General features: G+C 39.5%; 2 protein-coding genes across 2 annotated transcripts in view; both read right to left on the reverse strand.

The window, feature by feature from the left end:
• Nucleotides 1-1768, reverse strand: part of rras2 (RAS related 2) — a 31588-nt gene extending 29820 nt beyond the window's left edge. The window contains exon 1 of the mRNA XM_084064030.1: nt 1332-1768. Coding sequence (XP_083920156.1) covers nt 1332-1433 — 102 coding nt within the window. The 5' untranslated portion in view covers nt 1434-1768. The remainder of the gene's footprint in view (nt 1-1331) is intronic.
• Nucleotides 1769-3957: 2189 nt separating this feature from the next.
• Nucleotides 3958-18450, reverse strand: copb1 (COPI coat complex subunit beta 1). The gene is made up of 22 exons (XM_084056466.1): nt 18310-18450; nt 14651-14772; nt 13560-13789; nt 12702-12871; nt 12456-12570; nt 12255-12347; nt 11472-11609; nt 11170-11289; nt 10924-11031; nt 10692-10838; nt 10140-10285; nt 8464-8560; nt 8195-8355; nt 7524-7644; nt 6878-7105; nt 6375-6554; nt 5707-5851; nt 5445-5564; nt 5189-5334; nt 4857-4946; nt 4565-4720; nt 3958-4394 (listed from the first exon to the last, which is right to left on the reverse strand). The coding sequence occupies exons 2-22, from the start codon at nt 14739-14741 to the stop codon at nt 4335-4337; spliced, it is 2862 nt and encodes a 953-aa protein (XP_083912592.1). The 5' UTR covers nt 14742-14772; nt 18310-18450; the 3' UTR covers nt 3958-4334.
• Between the last annotated feature and the right edge of the window lie 600 nt (nt 18451-19050).

The raw sequence follows: 19050 nt of genomic DNA on the forward strand, positions 1-19050 counted from the left end.
ATTGTAAGACTCTTATGTAAAGCGACATGTAGCTAATATTGGTTTGTCAGCCAGCTGTCGTGTTGCAGCACTGCACATATTCAGGTACAGAAGGAACTGATACCATAATGGTGATTTACATGATGGGCACACAACTGTTGATCACATGCCGTGGATTGTGTGCTGCTGTAATTAGCAGCAGTGATTTAGGCTTAACAGTTCATTATTTTACTCCAGGAATAGTTCATTGTGAGCGTGTCGATCTGTAATTTTCAAAGGATTGTTATACATTTGAAAACTTGTGAAATGGGACATTTTGCATACTGATGAGTGCTTTTACTTTTGCGCTTTAAGTGTATTTTGATACCAATACTTTTGTACTTTTACTCAATATCCCAATAATGTATTTTCTTTATTTTATTCTGGCTTAAATCAAAGTCTTGCATTACCCTGCTTGGCATATTTTAGACTGATCCCTAATCTTAGACAAGTTAGCTTTAGTAGAGCCTGCTAAATTCCACTAATTTATCAAGTGAACAGAATAGAACTATAACGTTGAGAAGCTGACTTTCCTTTATCCCAGACTGGTCTTATAGCTTAAGGTGGCTCCTCAAGAAAACATGAGCATCTTAAATCAGCTTAATATTCAGCCAAACTGAATGTTAAACACTATTTACTTAATGAGTGTGTTTAATGTAATGGGCCTTGTGTTGTGGGGAACTTGTACTGTTTTACAAACCCATACCCAGTGGCGTAAAGTAACTAAGTACATTTACTCAAGTAATATACTTAAGTAGAATTTTGAGGTACTTTTACTTTACTGGAGTATTTCTAGTTTCCAGTACTTTTACTTCTACTCCTTTGTAGATTTTGATTATTATTACAAAACATACATTAACCACTTCAGCCCTGTATACATTTTGGCCATTTGAAAATAGCCGATCTAACTCACAATGCATCGCATTGTGAGCTTGTAGATTGGCGATTTTCAAAAGATTTTTATATATTTGAAAACTTGTGAAATGGGACATTCTGCATAATGAGTACTTTCTACTTTTTGTACTTCAAGTACATTTTGATACCAATACTTTTGAACTTTAACTCAAGCAACATTTCTGAACACATGCCTTTTAACTTGCAACAGAATGTTTCTGCATTGCAGTATTGATACTTCTACTTAAGTAACATATCTGAGTACTTCTTCCACCACTGCCCACTATTACCCACGGTATCCGCATAGTAACTGGGTTCCCAATGCCTGGCCTGATCTCTCTTGTTCCATGTTCTCAGCTCAAACAGGACAGGAGAATAAACCAGGACAAAGCTATTCTAGGGGAGGTAGACAAACTGACCTGGATGAACTGGATAGTTAGGGCTGATTTCCCCACGCCGCCACCACCGACCACCACCAGCCGATACTTCTCCTGCACCGAGCCGTCCTTCCAGCCAGCCATCGGGGACACTTCTAGTGCTCTGATCGCCGCTGCCCTAAACAACCACAGTGAGCCGAGGCAGAAACACCCACTTTTCAGCTAAAACTGAAAGGCCCTGCAGTTAAAAAAAAAAAAAAAGAATCAAGAGACCAAAAAGCAGAGACCTAAATAGGCTCCAAATCAAGATTTTTTTTTTAGATGATCGGCAATAAATAATCCGTTGTGGGAAACGGACGATCGGATGGGGATTGTGACGGGGTTGCGTTTACGTTACGGGCTCCCGTCCATGCATGCATACATACGCCCTCTTATTTCAATCGTGTCTGGTCTACTCTTCTCGTCTCGACGCTGCCGATGCGAGATATATGAGTCCGATTGGAGTAAATGAACTGCTCCAGTGAAGATGTCTGTCGCTAGGGGGCGCTTCTACACCCCCACAGAGTCCAGAGTCTGCAATTACACTTGCACTTTAATTCCAAATGAAATCACAGGGGAGAATGGGGTATGGTGAGGGTGAGCCACTTTTGCTTGATTGATTGATTGATTGATTGATTGATTGAATACTTTATTAACAGTTTGTAAAAAAAGCACAGAAAGTACAGTTCAATACAAAACTATCCTAAAAGGATTAAACCCAAGAAATCACTATGGCTTGTTTCCATTGTGACACACAATAATATACAATACTATGCAAAAACATCATAAACGAGTAGTAATCAAGAAGAAAAATATATACAGTATACATATACATAACAGTTAGGGGGGGCTTTCTGGTGATAGGCTTGGCGTTTTTACAGGAGCCAGTTCCGAATTGCAGCCACCTGTAAGTGCTCTTTTAGAGCGGTTTTGAATGATGGTTTTGAAGGATGGTTACCAGAGAGTGCAAGTGTGCAACCATGTAGATGTCGTCACGTCAGGTGATGTGGGGGGAAATAAATGGATGAATTGGATTTGTATCATTGTAAAACTGATATGTTAACTTAACATGATATATTGACATTCATTGTTTGACATTGTTCATATTACACAGACAGTAACAAAAAAAAGTTAAACATTCTAAATCATGGTTTTATGCATGTAGGTTTGCAGCATTAGCCCACAGTAGGGGTTACAGCGTCCTCTGGTGTCAAAATAAAATACTAAAAAGAGATGGGCGCTTGAGGTGTAAACTGTGGTTTATTCAGGTTTAGGGCCAAAGATTGGTTACAGTAAAAAAAAAAAAAAAAAGCCTGGTTATGTGGCTAAAATGTAGAGTGAATAGAATACAACATGTTTACTTGTTTAAAAAAGAGACACCACCATATTTGTATGGATTCAAGTAGTTTGATATTTCACATCCAAGTAAATGCAATATTTCATATGCTAGACTTTAGGGTCTTTAGGGCACCCAAAACGATGCTAACGAAAGCTATGCTATCTATACCTGGTGGCAAAGCTCAGCAATGTTTGTAAGAAATTGAGGTGTATTACTAATGCAACAGGAACAGACAACATGGGAAGACACCAGTGCTCAACCCTCAGTAGCTGTGCTCCTTTTAAACATGTTATACAGGAAGTGCGTATGCTGCTACTATATTCTGACCTCAAAGCCCCAAAGTCAAAGCCACATTCAGTCACAACAAAGTTCCTGGAGTGACAGCTCTTGCACATATATTGTCAGTAACTGGGGCTGTGAAACTTTAATCCGGCATATTCCCTTTATTTGATTAGAAAAGATTAGAAAACATGGGTCTGTGTGAACACTAATCCATACTGATGTGGGATTGCCCTCACATATGGGGGTAACATTTACAGATAAGAATGAACTACATAGGTATCTCATATTTATGGAGGCAAATGTAAATTAACATTATTACACCGGATTTTCTCTCACGCTTTTATAGAACTGGTTTAGGAAGACCCAAATTTCTCCAACAGCATCATAGCATCAGGTATTCAAGGGATTTCAGCCTGAATCACAATCCAGTGTAAATGTATCAATTTGTCATTCCCAGAGTGTAGATAAATTAACACTCAATATTTACAGTGCACAGCTATGGAGCTGAAGCCTGCAAGAGCCAGACAAGAACCTGACATTCTGGATGAATGAGAGAAACGTGTTAAACTGTTTGTCACTTAACTGGAAATCTGCTATTTTATGAAGATGAGAAAGAGCTCAATGTTTTTACCATATGCAATGGATATTCTATTTCTAACTAAACAGTTCTTAGACTAGAGTAGGTTATCAGACAGACAGTAAAGGGGAAGCTGTCTGGTTTCAAATTACAGCACTCTAAATTGACTTTTTTTATGGATAGGTCATGCTACTTTTTCATTGATTTACCAGACTATTTTCTAATCAACTAATTAATATAACATTTATCAGTCTCATGCGTGCAACTGTCTGGAAATATGTTGCACATCAACAAGGAACTAGTCCACAGCTGTATTTTCATCCAAGATTGCACCATATCCTGTTGGGGAAAAACTCACTTGAGTTTCACTTTATTTCCAATGTTGGTCACAATTCAACTAAGCCAATGTTTACAAAATCTAAATTGAAATAAATAAAACAAAAACAATCTTTATTTAAAATATGACTTATTGGCTGACAAAATGCAAGAATACAATGGAATGTGTGTTACAGTCCAAATGACACCGTCATTATGACTTAATGAAATAATTGGAAATTATTTTTTAAATGTTTATTGAAAATGAAAGATATGACAGGTCAGAAACATTACTTGGAGGACTATAATAAAGGGTTTTTTACAGATAATAGTGATGAAAAATGGCAAAACTGTGTAGAAGAGATTGACCGTATACTAGAGCTCTTCTTTGACTGATCAGCGGCAGTAAAGATGGACAATATACAGTGAGAGAAAAGACAGATTACTCTTAGAAAGTGAGAGGGATCAGCTTGTTTGACAGATAGAGATGCTTTTAGACAGCTGTCTTTTTCTGGGAAAGGTTGATCTTGTCACCCAGACTCAAGGCCATACCCTTTAAATGAAGAAGGGAGAAATTGTTAGATTAGATTCTCAAAAAAAAAAACTAAAAACAAAACTCATTTAAAACATTACATCAAAAAGTAACCATTCATTAGACAAAATCTCATCAGACACATGCCAGAGGGCTTTAGAGGGCAATAATATATAGCTGCTGAGACTCACCTGGCTTTTGGCTCTGATGCGAATGTGTCCATTAACAGGTGCATCAGGCCCCAGGTGGATGGGCTTCTCAATGCTGACATTAGCCAGGGCATCTTCTCCAAAGATGGAGCGTGCATAAAGGTTGGCCGCCATGAAGCCACAGAAGCCAGACAGTGCCTAGTTTATGTGAACAAACAGAGGATATTAGAATATTGTCAAGCCACATAAATACTTGCCAATATAAATACAATTGATGTCTCAATGGCCTTGCTGTCTTCATCAGGATATTTCCATGCAATGCAGTCATACTGACCTTCTCAGGAGTCAGGCACTTCATGTTAGTTGAACCGAGGATGTGGCGGAGGTACTCATTCAGGTCAGTGATGTTGGTGTTCACCGTCACCTACAGTAAAACAATGTTTTTTGTTTAAAAAAAAAACTTTTAAAATACTTGTATTGACATCATGACTACATTTAAAAGTAGTCATGTTTCCTTGAACATCTTAACATCAAAGCTTGGCTGAATTCAAATAATCAATTGTGTAGTGCACAACAAATATACAGAAACAAAAAATAAGGAACTTGATTAAACCACAAAGTACCAAATCTGCTCAACCAATCTGGCCAAATAAAGACCCAGCATACCTTGTTCTCCCACTCAAATTCGGCCCACATCTGTCTGAACTCAGCATCAGTACACGAGGCAGGCTGGATGTAGTCCATAATGTCAATGTGGATGTCACTCAGGACAACACAGTTCCTATCACTTGCTGCTCCCGACACGTCATAGACTAAAAAAATACATATGGTCAACATGTGAGTGACAAAATAACATTTGGTTCATGACTCAGATGAAAATAAGTGTGGCATTATTTTGTAAAATGAATGAAAAAAAGCTTACCAATGTTGCCAAATATAATGCCATTCTCTGTGGATGCCACCTTTACGTTAGCCTTAATGTTAGCAAAATCATGAGGAGCTAGAGTCAGAGGAGAAGGCTTCTCAACCAACTTTAGGTCACCTGTGAATTGAAAGGTAACAGTTACAGTATATATACAGTATATACAGTACCTGGTCCTTCGTGGCAAGAGTGAACACATGTAGAAAGAATGAAAGACAAAACTAGCAAACATTTTTTTCCAAGGAGACAAAACTCAACTCACCCAAAGTAGCAAGCTCCAATGTACAGTTCTGAAGAGTATCACTGGTTTGGTTGACCACCAGTACATCCAGTACTATGTCATACTGGTTGACATGAACATAGGCCTCAGCATAGACTGGGTCAGAGAAGCCCGTCAGCTGGGTCACCTGTGGAAGGAGGTCAAATGAATTCAAATATACTATATATGCTGATTTATAATGAAGACACAAATATTCCATTTGTATTTTATTGCCTTGTATTACTGACATATGCAACACGTCATCCATTTATGCTGCCCTAAAAAGCCAAAGTGCAGTAACTACGATTTTGGACACACCGACTTATTTGTGTATCCCAAAGGTCAAATTAGCCTTCGTGATTTGGGGGGATAAGCAATTACCTCAAGAACAGATATACAATTAGTGTATTATCACTTTTATCTAATTTTTAAACCCATTTATCAGTTGTTTTTTCCGTATTTACTGCACTTTGGCTTTGTAGGGCAGTATGGTTGTTGACCATTAACAACTTCAGTGCCTTTTGCTGGTGATTAAGAATTTGCATTCTATAGTCAGAAGAAGCATGAATACTAAGCAATTTGCAGGCATGAATGGCCAGGATTCCAACACAAAGAGTCAACCACACACTCTAATGTACATTGTAAATTATGTCAGTAAAGTAGGGCTGTACCTTGTTGAGTTTGGAGGCCAAAGGATCAGCAGCCTCCTTCCTTTGAGTGGTGCCCATGGCAGCTAACAGACTGAGCTGAAACTGGTCCTCCTTGGAAGATATTTCAGACTTAGCTGTCAGCTGCATGAAGGAGATGGGGTCGTCGGCCTGAACTGTTACATTGCGCTTCTCAGACTCTTTCTATTGGTGCAAGGAAGACAAGAATAAGGTTGATTAACAATACGCAGCATTTCATGTGATTATCCCCTGTGCTTTAAACCAAAAGAATCAATCTTAATGGCAATAAAACCGCAAAATGACGTCAAAATATGATGAATGAATAAACATCAAGGTGCAGGGACAGAAATAATGTTCCTTATTAATAGAGCTGAAATTATCTCCTAGATCAAATAAACATCACATAAATGTTCACTGCCATAGCATTGTCCTTCTCATCCTTGAGCTCTACAAAAATGTCAAGAAGTTTAGCATTGAGTTCAGCCCTGGGAGTTTAAAGCAGTTACCTTCTGTGACAGCTTCTCTTCCTCCAGTCTGACAGTGAGCATGTGTGACAGAGATTTGCGGCACTCCTTGTTAAAAATGTCATTCATGAGCGGCGAACACTCAGACAGGACCTTGAGACACAGCGAGATGCGGTCCACATCATCATCTGTGATTGGCTTCTTGGGCAGAGTGGACTTGCCCAGGTGAAGCACTGTGACCATGATCAACATGGATTCTGCAACGAAGGACTGAAACAGAGATGCCAAGAGCATGGATTAGAGGGATGTATTCATAACACTTTGTTGATACAGTAGGTAGCAACTACATCTCCATTACTGAGTGACCGATGATAAAGCAGGAAATTGGTTGCATAATATTAATAATAAAGCCTTACTGAGAACTTATAATTTAACCATTTAAACCCTATTTTGCTCTCAGGGGGTCTATACTAGGCCCTCTCCCTTTTCCCTGTACACCAAATCTCTTCAATCAAAATAGCCAATCTACACACTCACTCACAACACGACACGTTGTGGGCTTGCAGATCTGCTATTTTCATGGAATGTTCGCCCCCAGAGTAAGGATGCTAGGGTTCAAGTGGTTAAACATTTAGCAACGAAGGCCTCAAGAATTGAATGCTTTAGAAATTAAGTGAGAGCAACTCACATTTTGTTTCTTTTTGTCCTGTACAATAGCAACATAGCGTAAAGCCAATTTGGTCAGCGTTGTAGCCAGGGAAGCGGCCACATAAAAATCACCATCCATTAGGAAACCTCTGAGTGGGGGTCTGGAACACACATGGATCAGACACATAGTTAGTAACAGCTCTTTTTAACCCATTGAGACCTGGTATCTGTGCCATTTTTAGATTTGAGCTAAAAAGCCATATTTTAGACTTTTGGCTATTCAAAAATAGCAGATCTACAAGCTCATAGCGCGGCACCGAGTGCCGCGCTATGAGCTTGTAGATCTGCTATATTTGAAAAATCGTGAAAATGTGCGCAAATCTTTGAATATATGTATTTTTAAAGCGAACATTTTTTACTCAAATCTTTGCTTCTGGGGGTCCCTGGAACAACATATTTTCAGATGGGGGTCCGCGGCCAAATACATAACATTTTGGGGGTCCTTGACATGAAAAAGATTGAGCACCACTGATATAGAAACATACGTTTTTCAGAATACTGTTGAGATTTAGGAGACATGTAGAATCGACTTCAGGTCTCAATGGGTTAAATGTAATATTGCCATTTCTTTATTCAAAGAAATAGCAATATTTAACTTTTCAGGTTTTGTCTTACAGTGATAAGAAATGTAATCATTTAACACATTTCTACCTGTCCTCCTCTTTCTTGGAAGGTCGAGAGGAGCTGAGGGCACTCTGTGTCACATATGTCCCCATCTCTGTCACCAGCTTCTGAGCTGGGGCTGCGTTCACCTCCTCTTCTGGTTTCAGCTCTCCAGCCTCTTTCTTTATCTCGTTGTCTACTATGGGGATCTGAAGATATCAGACAGACAGGTGTTGCAGATTCACATTCTCCTTGCAATGCTGCGCAAGTAGTGTTACAGTAACTTAATGCCTGATAATTCAACAAGACAATCATACCTCTCCCAATGACCTGCGGACTTCTGTCATCACATTTTGAATATCCTCCTTTGTGCAGGAATATTCCCCTAAGATCCACAGTGCTCCTCTGTAGATCCTAACACAAAATAAAGGTCACATGTTACCAAGATCCACAGCTCTTAACGCACAAAATCCACTGTTTTCCAATATTTATTCCCCCCTCCAAAACACCATATGACTATAATCAGGGGTGCACATAACTGGTGCGCAGGTGCGCATGCGCACCCAAAATAAAAAATGCGCACCACATCAGGCAACGCGAGGCGCTTTTGCGCACCAACAGCTGGGACAGGAATTTCCAAGCTTTTATTTTTTAGCAAAACTAAAAAATAAAAGCCTGGAGATCGAGGCTAGGAATTTACTTCCTGAAGCCACACTCACACAATCACTCTAAAGCACCCGTCGGCCCCATGTACAGCCATTAGGCGGAGGGGTAGAGATATGACTCGCGTCGCCTCGGATCGCCTCGCTGCGTGCACGCAGCCAGCAGCGACTGTTAGAGGCACTCGTCACCGATGATGAACGCACCGTAATGGTGCAAAATATGCCGTGAACGTCCCAATCTGGCGGATAAAATCAGCGCAGCAGCACAGGCCACCAACCTTGTGGTCTTTATCTAACAGCGTGAGAAAAAAAACGGCGAAAATCGGCGGAGTTTAGAAGCAGATCGTCCTTTTTTTCTCGCCCCCCCCCCCCCCCCCCCCCCCCCCCCCCCCCCGTTGACAAAACTGTCCGGTGGGCACCGTGCTGAACCCCCCCCCCCCGTTGACAAAACTGTCCGGGCTGAACCCCCCCCCGTTGACAAAACGGGACAGGCGCCATGCGCACCAACTCACATGTCCAGGTGCTCTTCTGCGTACCAGACCTAAAAAGTAATGTGCACCCCTGACTATAATCTCAAAGTGGACTAGTATAACACAAGGCTTTAGCGAATAACTGTTTGATTGCAGTGTCAGAATCCACCAATTCACTAAACGGTTTACAAAAGTCACGTACCGCATTATTTCTACCAAGACAAAAGGGAAGAGGGACGTATTATTTGTTTGCTTGTTAGATATGGCCGTCAGTTCTTATGTAACGTGATGTTAGAATTGGATTTAGAATAGAGAAAACAACTCTGTGACCCAGGGGGCCATAGAAGTGATGTCAAGAACAAAAACAATTGACTGCTTCAAAGTAACTAGGATGTCAAACCTAGCGTCTCTCTAAAACTGTTGTGATGTTTTTATAAGTGGGACTATGGATGGAAATTAGCTTCTAGCTAAATCCAGCATGTTTACATGAGATCATGTTCAATTGATTGAATTCTTGTACATGTATTGAATGTTGATTAACGTATACCTACATAGTATAACTAACATCTATCAAACAAATAGGCAACTAGAAGGGATACAAGGAAAGAGTGCTAGAGGGTGAGGTGGAGTCTGAGTTTTCAGACTGTTTAGGTGGAGTTTATTCCACAGCTTGGGAGCCAGGAGGGAGAAGAGTGTAGGACGCCTGAAAGTGTGTTGGCCAGGATGATTTAGGGAAGGGACGAACGCACTTCCTGTGTTAGCTGATCTACTGTAAATGAGCGTGAGTGTACATCCACACAACTAAAAACAGTGGCAGGAGTGCTACCAGTAGAACACCACAACATGTTTATGAGGCCTTACTTGACCGTTTTGATGGCATGGAAAACCTCCAGCATCTTCTCTATGATCAGGGGCCTCAAGTTCTCAAATCTCTGAATGGCCTCCCGCACAAACTCCAGCACATCTGCTGCAGCCGCCTCGTTAGTGTCGCTTAGGAACTCCATTAACTGACACACACACACACACACACACACACACACACACACACACACACACACACACATACATATATAAATACAGGAACAAAGAAAGCACACTGTATGCTTAAACCAAATAAACCCTATTCTGGGCATGTCATAATAGCCGAACATTCAGCCAAAATAAGCCAAAAGGCTGTGAAAATAGCCCATCTACATGCTTTGCTCACAACACGTCGCAACGTGTCATCTTGTGCTCTTGTAGATCAGACATTTTCACTATTTGACATACAGAAATATATAGGGTTCAACCCTAGGAAATATATAAGGGTTTAAGTGGCTAAACCAAATATCTGGCTCTCTCACACAGAGACATAACTATCTTGGCGACATCAGGATCCATTGTGTTTGAATAGTAAGCATTAAGCAAGCTCACCACAGGAATGACATTGGCAGCCATATCAGGGAAGCGCACGCTGCAGGAGTGGAGGGTGCGCACCAACAGTTGCCTGTATTTATCAGTGTCCTCGTGCTCCGTTACATTGTTGGTTTTGATGACCTCCTTCTTCAGCACGATCACCAACTGGAAACCAACAGAGGGCTTTAGAATTTGACTCCAGACGTCCATGTTGGCACAGGTAATGACAACATGCACAAACACGACGTACCTCTTCTACGTTACGAGAGGAGACGAGGTCCAGGGCCAACTGCAAGGTCTTCTTTCTCACCTCCAGGTCGGGTGTGCTCAGAACACGCAGGATGTCCATCACTAGGTCCTGAAGTAAGAGGGGAAATGCATGTGTACAGAGTTTAAAATGTTTGTATGTACTGCATTTCATTTTTTCCCCCCGTATTTTTAAATACAATATAAACAAGACTGAAAATCCAAAAACCAATCTGGTTGTTGAAAATACCTGAAGTACTCGCTCATGAGTAGGATGATCCTTTAGTTCAATGAGACGATCAAGGACAATCAGCTTCACATTGTTGTCACTCTCCTTGATGATCAAATCAATGTAGCACTGTGCAGCAGCCTGGAACCCAACAAAACAAATTCAATAATTAAACAATACCTGGCTAAAATATATCAAAAACACCAGGCCCTATGTTATCACACAATGTGTGAAAAAAGTGTTGAAATCAGTTTGGGGGAATTAACCACTATTTATGGGTCCATCAGATGCTCAAAATCAGAGTCAAAACCTTAGTAGAGTACCTTGATGGCTGTGGGTGCACTGGAGAGGGTTACAAGAGTACCAGCAGCTTCATATTTGACAGCTGGGCTGGATGACTGCAGCAAGTTGTAGATACAGCGGATAAATCGGGCACGCTCAGATGGGTTGGCATGGCACACCTGACAGTGGGGAAGACAGAAATAACAAGGACACAGGTGTCAAACCGGCTGTTCTGGCAGTGTGCGGTTTTGCTATCCAGCTTTAAAGCACCATAGAGGCATCAATACATGTCTATTCACACCTTCAGCCATATATCGTACAACAGACAATCTTTATTTTTAGATTTTGCATTTTTCTCCTAAGTCATTAAACATTACCTGAATAACTGAGTCAATGCTGACTGAAAATAATTGAGTGGTTAAAGGTATATTTTGCACTACTACCTACTTCCCAAAGGTTGACGCCCAGAAACATCCTCCTGTACCAAGTGAAATAATAAAATACAGGCAGAAGGAAGGGTACAGATAGATACAGCCACACACTTCTAGTGGGTCATAAGTGATGATTGAGAGGGATTATTTGGGTACGAGTCCTATTCTTTTATCAATTACCTCTTTGATTAATCTAATAATCGAGAAGCACGTTGTTTGAAAATACGTTAATAAAATTGATTAGTTCGATTAACTGTTGCAGCCATATGAATTTAAATTGCAAATCAATCCTTTCTCCACAGACTATGAAAGTATAGTAGTTCAATCATAGTCAATGCGCTAAACATGCCAGCCCACCGGTATTTAAGCATAATAATAAGGTATCTGACTCACTTTGTAAATCAGCTCCACGATGACTAGCTGGAGAATATCACCAAATGTGTGCACTTGATCGATGCATGTGCTCAGGTAATCCAGAGCTCTATCCTGTAAAATTAAAATGATAGTTACTAGGTTTGAAAAAAAATTAGAACAAAATGATACTGTATGTCTTGTGTAACAAACAGAATGAGAAAAGGAAATATGCTTACAAACCTGGTCTGCATGGATCAGCATCATGAAAGCATTTCTTTTACAGCTGGCATCTTTCTCATTGACAAGGAAATCATGGATCAGCTCTGGAGCATCTGGGATGAGATGTTCAAAGTTCCTGGACAAAATAAATGATTAGTTGATGATTAGTTGTTCTCAAACAATAGAGTCAAATGGAAAGGTTGAAGAGAATATGGTACTATTTTATCAATTCAAGTGAACAGCAATACTATGAACAGTGTGTACTACCTATAGATAGTGTAAATTGCCAGGACAGCATTGCGGCGAACATAGCTGTGTCTGTGTTCCAGGCAGGACCGAATGGCTGGCATGAGAGGCTCCAGTAACTCCGACTCCTTCAACTTGCACAGGAAACGCAGGGTAGAGCCACGAATGAACTCATTGGGGTGCTGCAGGTCCTGAGACGCAAAGGAAGATTATGAACTAAGATTAATCTGTAACTGATGTCCAAAAATAATAAAGACAGCATGCCCGCAGAGTTACCACCTAAAACGGAAAAGGTGTTAAGAAGAGGCCAATACATTTTGGATTGGATGTTGGGAATGTTTTCTGTGAAAATAGCCTAGGTGCTTGTGTAAGGTTCTCGCATATGGCAGGGAAATCCGGACAACAACAAAACAACAAATTATCAACAACTGCTCAATTTCTATCACATAATCATGTCTTATGGACCTGGAAAATATCAAATAAGGGGGATAATCAAATAAATTATATTGTGTCTCCCTGTTGGGGAATAGACAAGTCTATTTAATGTTCATCTTAGATTTCCTGCTCTACCAAGACCGTACAGCGTAGAGAGACAGGAAGCCAATGGCAGAGAGAAGGAGCATATGGTCAGTGCATAACTGGCTGCACTACTGCACCACCAGGCACCCCTTCAGGAATCTTACTTACCATCTTACCATCTATAAATATGCAATATTACCATTACTTTCAAACTACATTACAAAACCCTGAGTATGTTTAGTTTGTCCATTTAACTCTGCACTATGTTGCATTGTTGCAGTATGTACCATGCCTTAATAGATCAGCATTAGTAGATATATGGGAGCAAGTTATTATAGAACTTGGTATAACTTAACCTACCTTTCTGTAGGCATCACAGACCAGGATCATCTCTTGAAGCAGTTTGCCATCTGGGGTTGTCTTAGGAACAATCTCCCAGAAGACCAACAGCAACTTCTTGATTGTGTGGTCTTGAAGTGGCAAGACGAAGCGAATTATGGTCATCAGTAGTCCAGGCAATTTCTCGCCATTCAGTATCATGATGATCACCTTTTTCAGAGCCTCCGTCTTTGATTTGATCTCTCCCTTTTCTATGGACATGCAAAATAATCATAATTACATATGCATCACTAAAATAATACACAAGATAGTTAGAATTACATTTTGTCAAAATAATATCACTAATTTCTAAATCAGTTTTTGACAGCAACATAAATTTTGGGAAAGGGTCACGCAAACATTGCATCTGTATACTATACAGTACATTGGTTACATTTTTGTTGGTGAAAATTTTAGAAAATGAGTTTGTAGCATTAGATACCAATACCAGTATCGGAAAAGCTGCCGATACTGCCTAAAATGCTGGCATCGGTATCGGCGAGTATGCCAGTCTATGCCATTCCGATACCATGTAATTTATCACATGACGAGATTTCATTTACAGTAATATTTTTAATTGATGTTGCACTACTGTTTTATATTCTTACTGTACAATTTACATTATAATTTTACTAACTTTGAACTATTATTAATGGATTTTGTATTTATTCCTAGATCAGTGGTTTTCAAACTTTTTAATTTCAAGGACCCCCCCATAACTTTGAATGTACAAATGGAACCAAATGGACCCATCCATTTGTACACTCTCAGAGTTATGGGGGGAACCCCCTCAAGGCACCCCGACAGTCCCTGGACCCCACTTTGAGAAACACTGTCCTAGAATTTTTTTTGTGTTTTTAATTACACACTGGTAACGGATCTGTACTCGGTATCGACCGTTATGCAAGTATCGGAATTGGTATCGGGAAGGAGAAAATGGAATCGGTACATCTCCAGTGAAAATGTTGGCGTAATCGCTCAAATACAGTTTTAATTGGTAGTCGAATGTGTAGTTACTAAACGTTATAACCACCGCCCAATTTTCTATATGGGGACTTTGGGGAAATACTTACCCAGATCAGCTTTAAGGCTGACTTCAGATGGGGGCTCCGAGTCATTGGGAACGTTGATGAGAGTGTAACAAACATTTTCTGCAGCTGTCATTTTTCCGCAAAAATCCAAACTAGGATGATTTCTGAAAAATAAATGAGATGTGAAAGCAAAACAAATTAAACACATTAAAAAATGACTTTTAGTTGGTGGAGAACATATTAAATATATATTATGTGTACCATAATTAATTAAATATCAATTGTACAGTTGGACTGAAAACAACAACTGCACATTATAAGCTGATAAATATGCAGTTAAGAGCATACTTGAGTTTCTTTTTTGTAGTATACAGCAGCAAAGAAAGACATGTAGTGAATAGTGATACAAAATTATACAGTTATGGTGGCAAATAATCAGTGTGATTTTAAATGGTGCTATAGGTTATAATCTTCTATAATCTAATTTATTTCATGAGTTCATAAAGAAGTGTCTCTTCTTCGATATAAAGATTCTTAACATTGATTTAAGTGTCCAAACTGACAGGAATAACATGACAATTCAACCCATTAAGACCTAGAACGCATCTGTGTAATTTTTTGATTTGAGCTGAAAAGCATTATTTTACACTTTGACTATTCAAAAATAGCAGATATACAAGCTCATATAAGGCAGACAACATCATGAGAGATGACCCCATGGTTATCACAGCACAGGAGGTGTATAATGCCATACACAAGCTAACTAACAACAAAGCAAGTGGCCTTGATGGTATTGATGCTGAGCATTTGAAATATGCTAGTGTGAGAACATATCCTCTCCTCGCATTATGTTTTACTGGTTTCATGGCATGCTTCCTGATTCTATGCTCTCTGTTCTATTGGTACCTGTAATTAAGGACAAGACTGGAAAAATTAGCAGTCTAGATAATTACAGACCCATAGCATTGGCAAGTATAGTATCTAAAGTGATGGAAATGATCCTGTTGGACAAAATATACGAGTACATTCACTCCACAGATAATCAATTTGGCTTTAAACCCAAGCATGGCACTGACCTCTGCATATATGCGCTAAAGGAAATAGTAGATAAATATAGAGGACAAAACTCATCAGTCCTTATGTCCTTTATTGATGCGTCACGCGCTTTTGATCGCATCAATCATTTTAAGCTTTTCTCTAAACTAACCCAAAGAGGGGTGCCTGGGAGCATAGTTAGGATTCTAGCCTACTGGTATACCAACCAGACAATGAAAGTTAAGTGGGGAAATAGTTTCTCTCTCCCTTTTCGTGTCACTAATGGAGTCAAGCAGGGGGGAATTTTGTCCCCTGTACTTTTTAATGTATATATGGATGATCTGTCTAAAGAGTTAAATGCCTGTAACACTGGATGTATGCTGGGTGATAATCTAGTGAATAATCTGATGTATGCAGATGACCTGGTGGTACTGAGCCCAAGTAGCGCTGGTCTCCAGCAGCTTCTCAACATTTGCACTGTGTATGGTATTGAAAATGATGTCATGTATAACGCCAGTAAGAGTGTTGTTTTAATCTGTAGAATTAAAGAGGACAAGGGTCAAATATTTCCCGATTTTAAACTTTCTTTTAATGTGCTCAAGGTCTGTAGTAAGGTCAAGTATCTCGGCCATTTTATTACAGAACACATGACAGACGATGATGATATTCACAGACAGTGCTGTAGGATGTATGCGCAGGCGAACATCCTCGCACGTAAGTTCAGCATGTGCTCTGAAGCAGTCAAGATCACTCTGTTCAGAGCTTATTGCACACCACTCTACACTGCCCACTTGTGGTCAAGGTACAAGAGAGCTAGTTTTCAGAAATTGCAAGTTGCATATAATGATGCAATGAGAATTTTACTCAAAAGGCCTAGATGGAGCAGTGCAAGTGAAATGTTTGTGGCTGCAAGAGTCAATACTCTACAAGCTGTTCTTAGGAATCTAATGCACAGATTCATGTGCCGTTTGGATGAGTCTGAGAATAGCATCATTGTCAATATAAATAATCCTGTGAAGAGTTGCATCAGATATACCTCTAGTCTTAGGAGACATTGGCTTAAATGCTTGTATTTATAACCGTCCCAATTTATTGTGTAAAGGACAGTTTTTAATTCATGTTTATTGTTGTCTGTATTTGTGCGTATCTATGGACCTTGAGTCTGCAATAAAGACATTCATTCATTCATTCATTCATTCATTCATTCATAGCACGGCACCAAGTGCCGCGCTATGAGCTTGTAGATCTGCTATTTCTGAAAAATTGAGAAGATTTGTGCAAATCTTTGAATATATATTTTTGTGTACAACTAATGTACAATATACATTTTTGTGAACAACTCAGATCTTTGCTTCAGGGGGGTCCCTGGAACAAAATATTTTGAGATGGGCGTCCGTGGCCAAATACATATCATTTTGGGGGTCCACTGACATACGTTTTTTCAAAAAAAGGATTTAGAAGACATTTTGTAGAATCGGCCTCAGGTCTTAATGGGTTAACATTCCCATTTGGCACAGAAGAGTCTCACTGTATGAATGACACTCTACAGACCTGTTGAGAGAGCAATGGCTCTGACTTTACCATAAATGCACTGCTTCTAAAGACATTCAACTGGTCTGTGCCCACTGCCAGACCATTTACGTGCACTACGTAAATAAATACAATAAAAATAAAAAACAATAATAACATAATGCAACATTTACTTTTTTTTACTTTACTGGAGTATTCCCAATTTTCAATACTTTTACTTCTACTCCACTACATCTCAGAGTCAAATATTGTACTTTTTACTCCACTACATTTGACAACTTTAGTTACTTTGAAGACTTTTACTTGTAAAAGTATTTCTACATTGCGGTATTGATACTTATACTTAGGTAAATAAATTGAGTACTTTTCCCACCACTGCTGTGTACATAAAACAAGGATCTTTGGTTCCTCGCACTGTGGCTGCCTGGAACAAAGCCCAAAGCGTTTAACACATTGGTTCTCAAAGTGGGGTCCGGGGACCCCCAGGGGTCCTTGGCGGGTACCAGGGGGTCCCCAGCTAAATTAGTTAAAGCATCACAATCATTTTAACACCTTTATCCATATTTTATACTTTGCTGCGCTATGAGCTTGTAGATCTGCTATTTTTGAAAAAATCATGAAAATCTGTGCAACTCTTAGAATACATTTTTCAAGTGAACATTTGTAACTCAAATATTTTGAAATGGGGGTCCGCGGCCAAATACATATAATGCTGCGGGTCTTGACATGAAAAAGTTTGAGAACTACTGGTTTAACATAATATAAACAATCATGTGCAACGAAATAGGCAGCTCGAGTAGTTTATCGGTTTACTTTACAGTGGAGAACAAGACAGAAACTGCTCTACAAGCTAACGACGTGTAGCGTTTAGCTTTTAGATCACTACTTCTTGTCAGCAAGCAATCGTAAGCAGGTTTTGCAAAAAAGCAAGTAAGTTCTAAAGAAACTAAACGACCTATAGTTTGATCCACAGTGTAAAACAACACTGAGCTGTTGGATGACATGTCGCTAAGCTAGCATAGTGTATGTTAAGCTAACTAGCTAACTCTGCTGAGGGAAGCAATGAAATGGAGGACAGTGACTTTCTGCTGGACAAAACACACGTTACGCATTAAGTAGTGATTAAACACACATACCTAAAATAAGTTTATACTCCCAAAGTGTCTTCAGAGGTGTCTGGTCTTGTCTATTTACATGAGTAGAAGCGCTGACATTCTATCCTCTGGGCTAGGCTGCTGTTCTGTTGGACTTCCTAGTGACGTGGAGGATCAATGTTGTGAGCCACATCACTGCTACGGTGCGCCAAGAGGGTCAAATGCATGCATGTTGGATGGTAACTGTAAGCAGTGGTGGGAAAAGTACTACATTTGTTTACTTAAGTAAAATTATCAATACTGCAATGTCGAAGTACTATGTTACAAGTAAAAGTCCGGAATTCTAAATTGACTTAAGTAAAAGTACAAAAGTGTTGGTATCAAAATGTACTTACCAAAAGTAAAATGACTCATTATGCAGAATGTCCCATTTCAAGTTTTATCCAAATCTTTTGAAAATAGCAGATCTACAAGCTCACACTGTGTTGCATCGCGATGCATCGTGAGCTTGTAGATTGGCTGTTTTCAAATGGCCGAAATGTATATGGGGCTTAAGTGGGTAATGTATGTTTTGAAATAATAATCAAAATCTACAAAGTAACTAACATTTTCAAATCATTGTAGTGGAGTAAAAGTATAATATTTGCCTCTGAAATGTAGTGTAGTAGAAGTAAAAGTATTGAACATTGTAAATTATGTTACTTTCCACCACTGCTGGCCACCTCAATGTGAAATTGGCTATTTATTTATTTTTTACAAATTGTTCAAAAAGAAAATAATAAA

The sequence above is a fragment of the Gymnoscopelus microlampas genome, assembly GCF_963454915.1.
Source record: "Gymnoscopelus microlampas genome assembly, chromosome: 1".
In the NCBI taxonomy this organism is placed as follows: domain Eukaryota; kingdom Metazoa; phylum Chordata; class Actinopteri; order Myctophiformes; family Myctophidae; genus Gymnoscopelus; species Gymnoscopelus microlampas.

Coding starts and splice junctions, on each gene's coding strand:
- copb1 (XM_084056466.1), bottom strand. CDS start 14,741: ATGACAGCTGCAGAAAATGTTTGTTACACTCTCATCAACGTTCCCAAT. Junction 11,290..11,471: donor GTGCACCCACAGCCATCAAG/GTACTCTACTAA, acceptor GTTGGGTTCCAG/GCTGCTGCACAGTGCTACAT. Junction 5,565..5,706: donor ATTGGAGCTTGCTACTTTGG/GTGAGTTGAGTT, acceptor TTCAATTCACAG/GTGACCTAAAGTTGGTTGAG.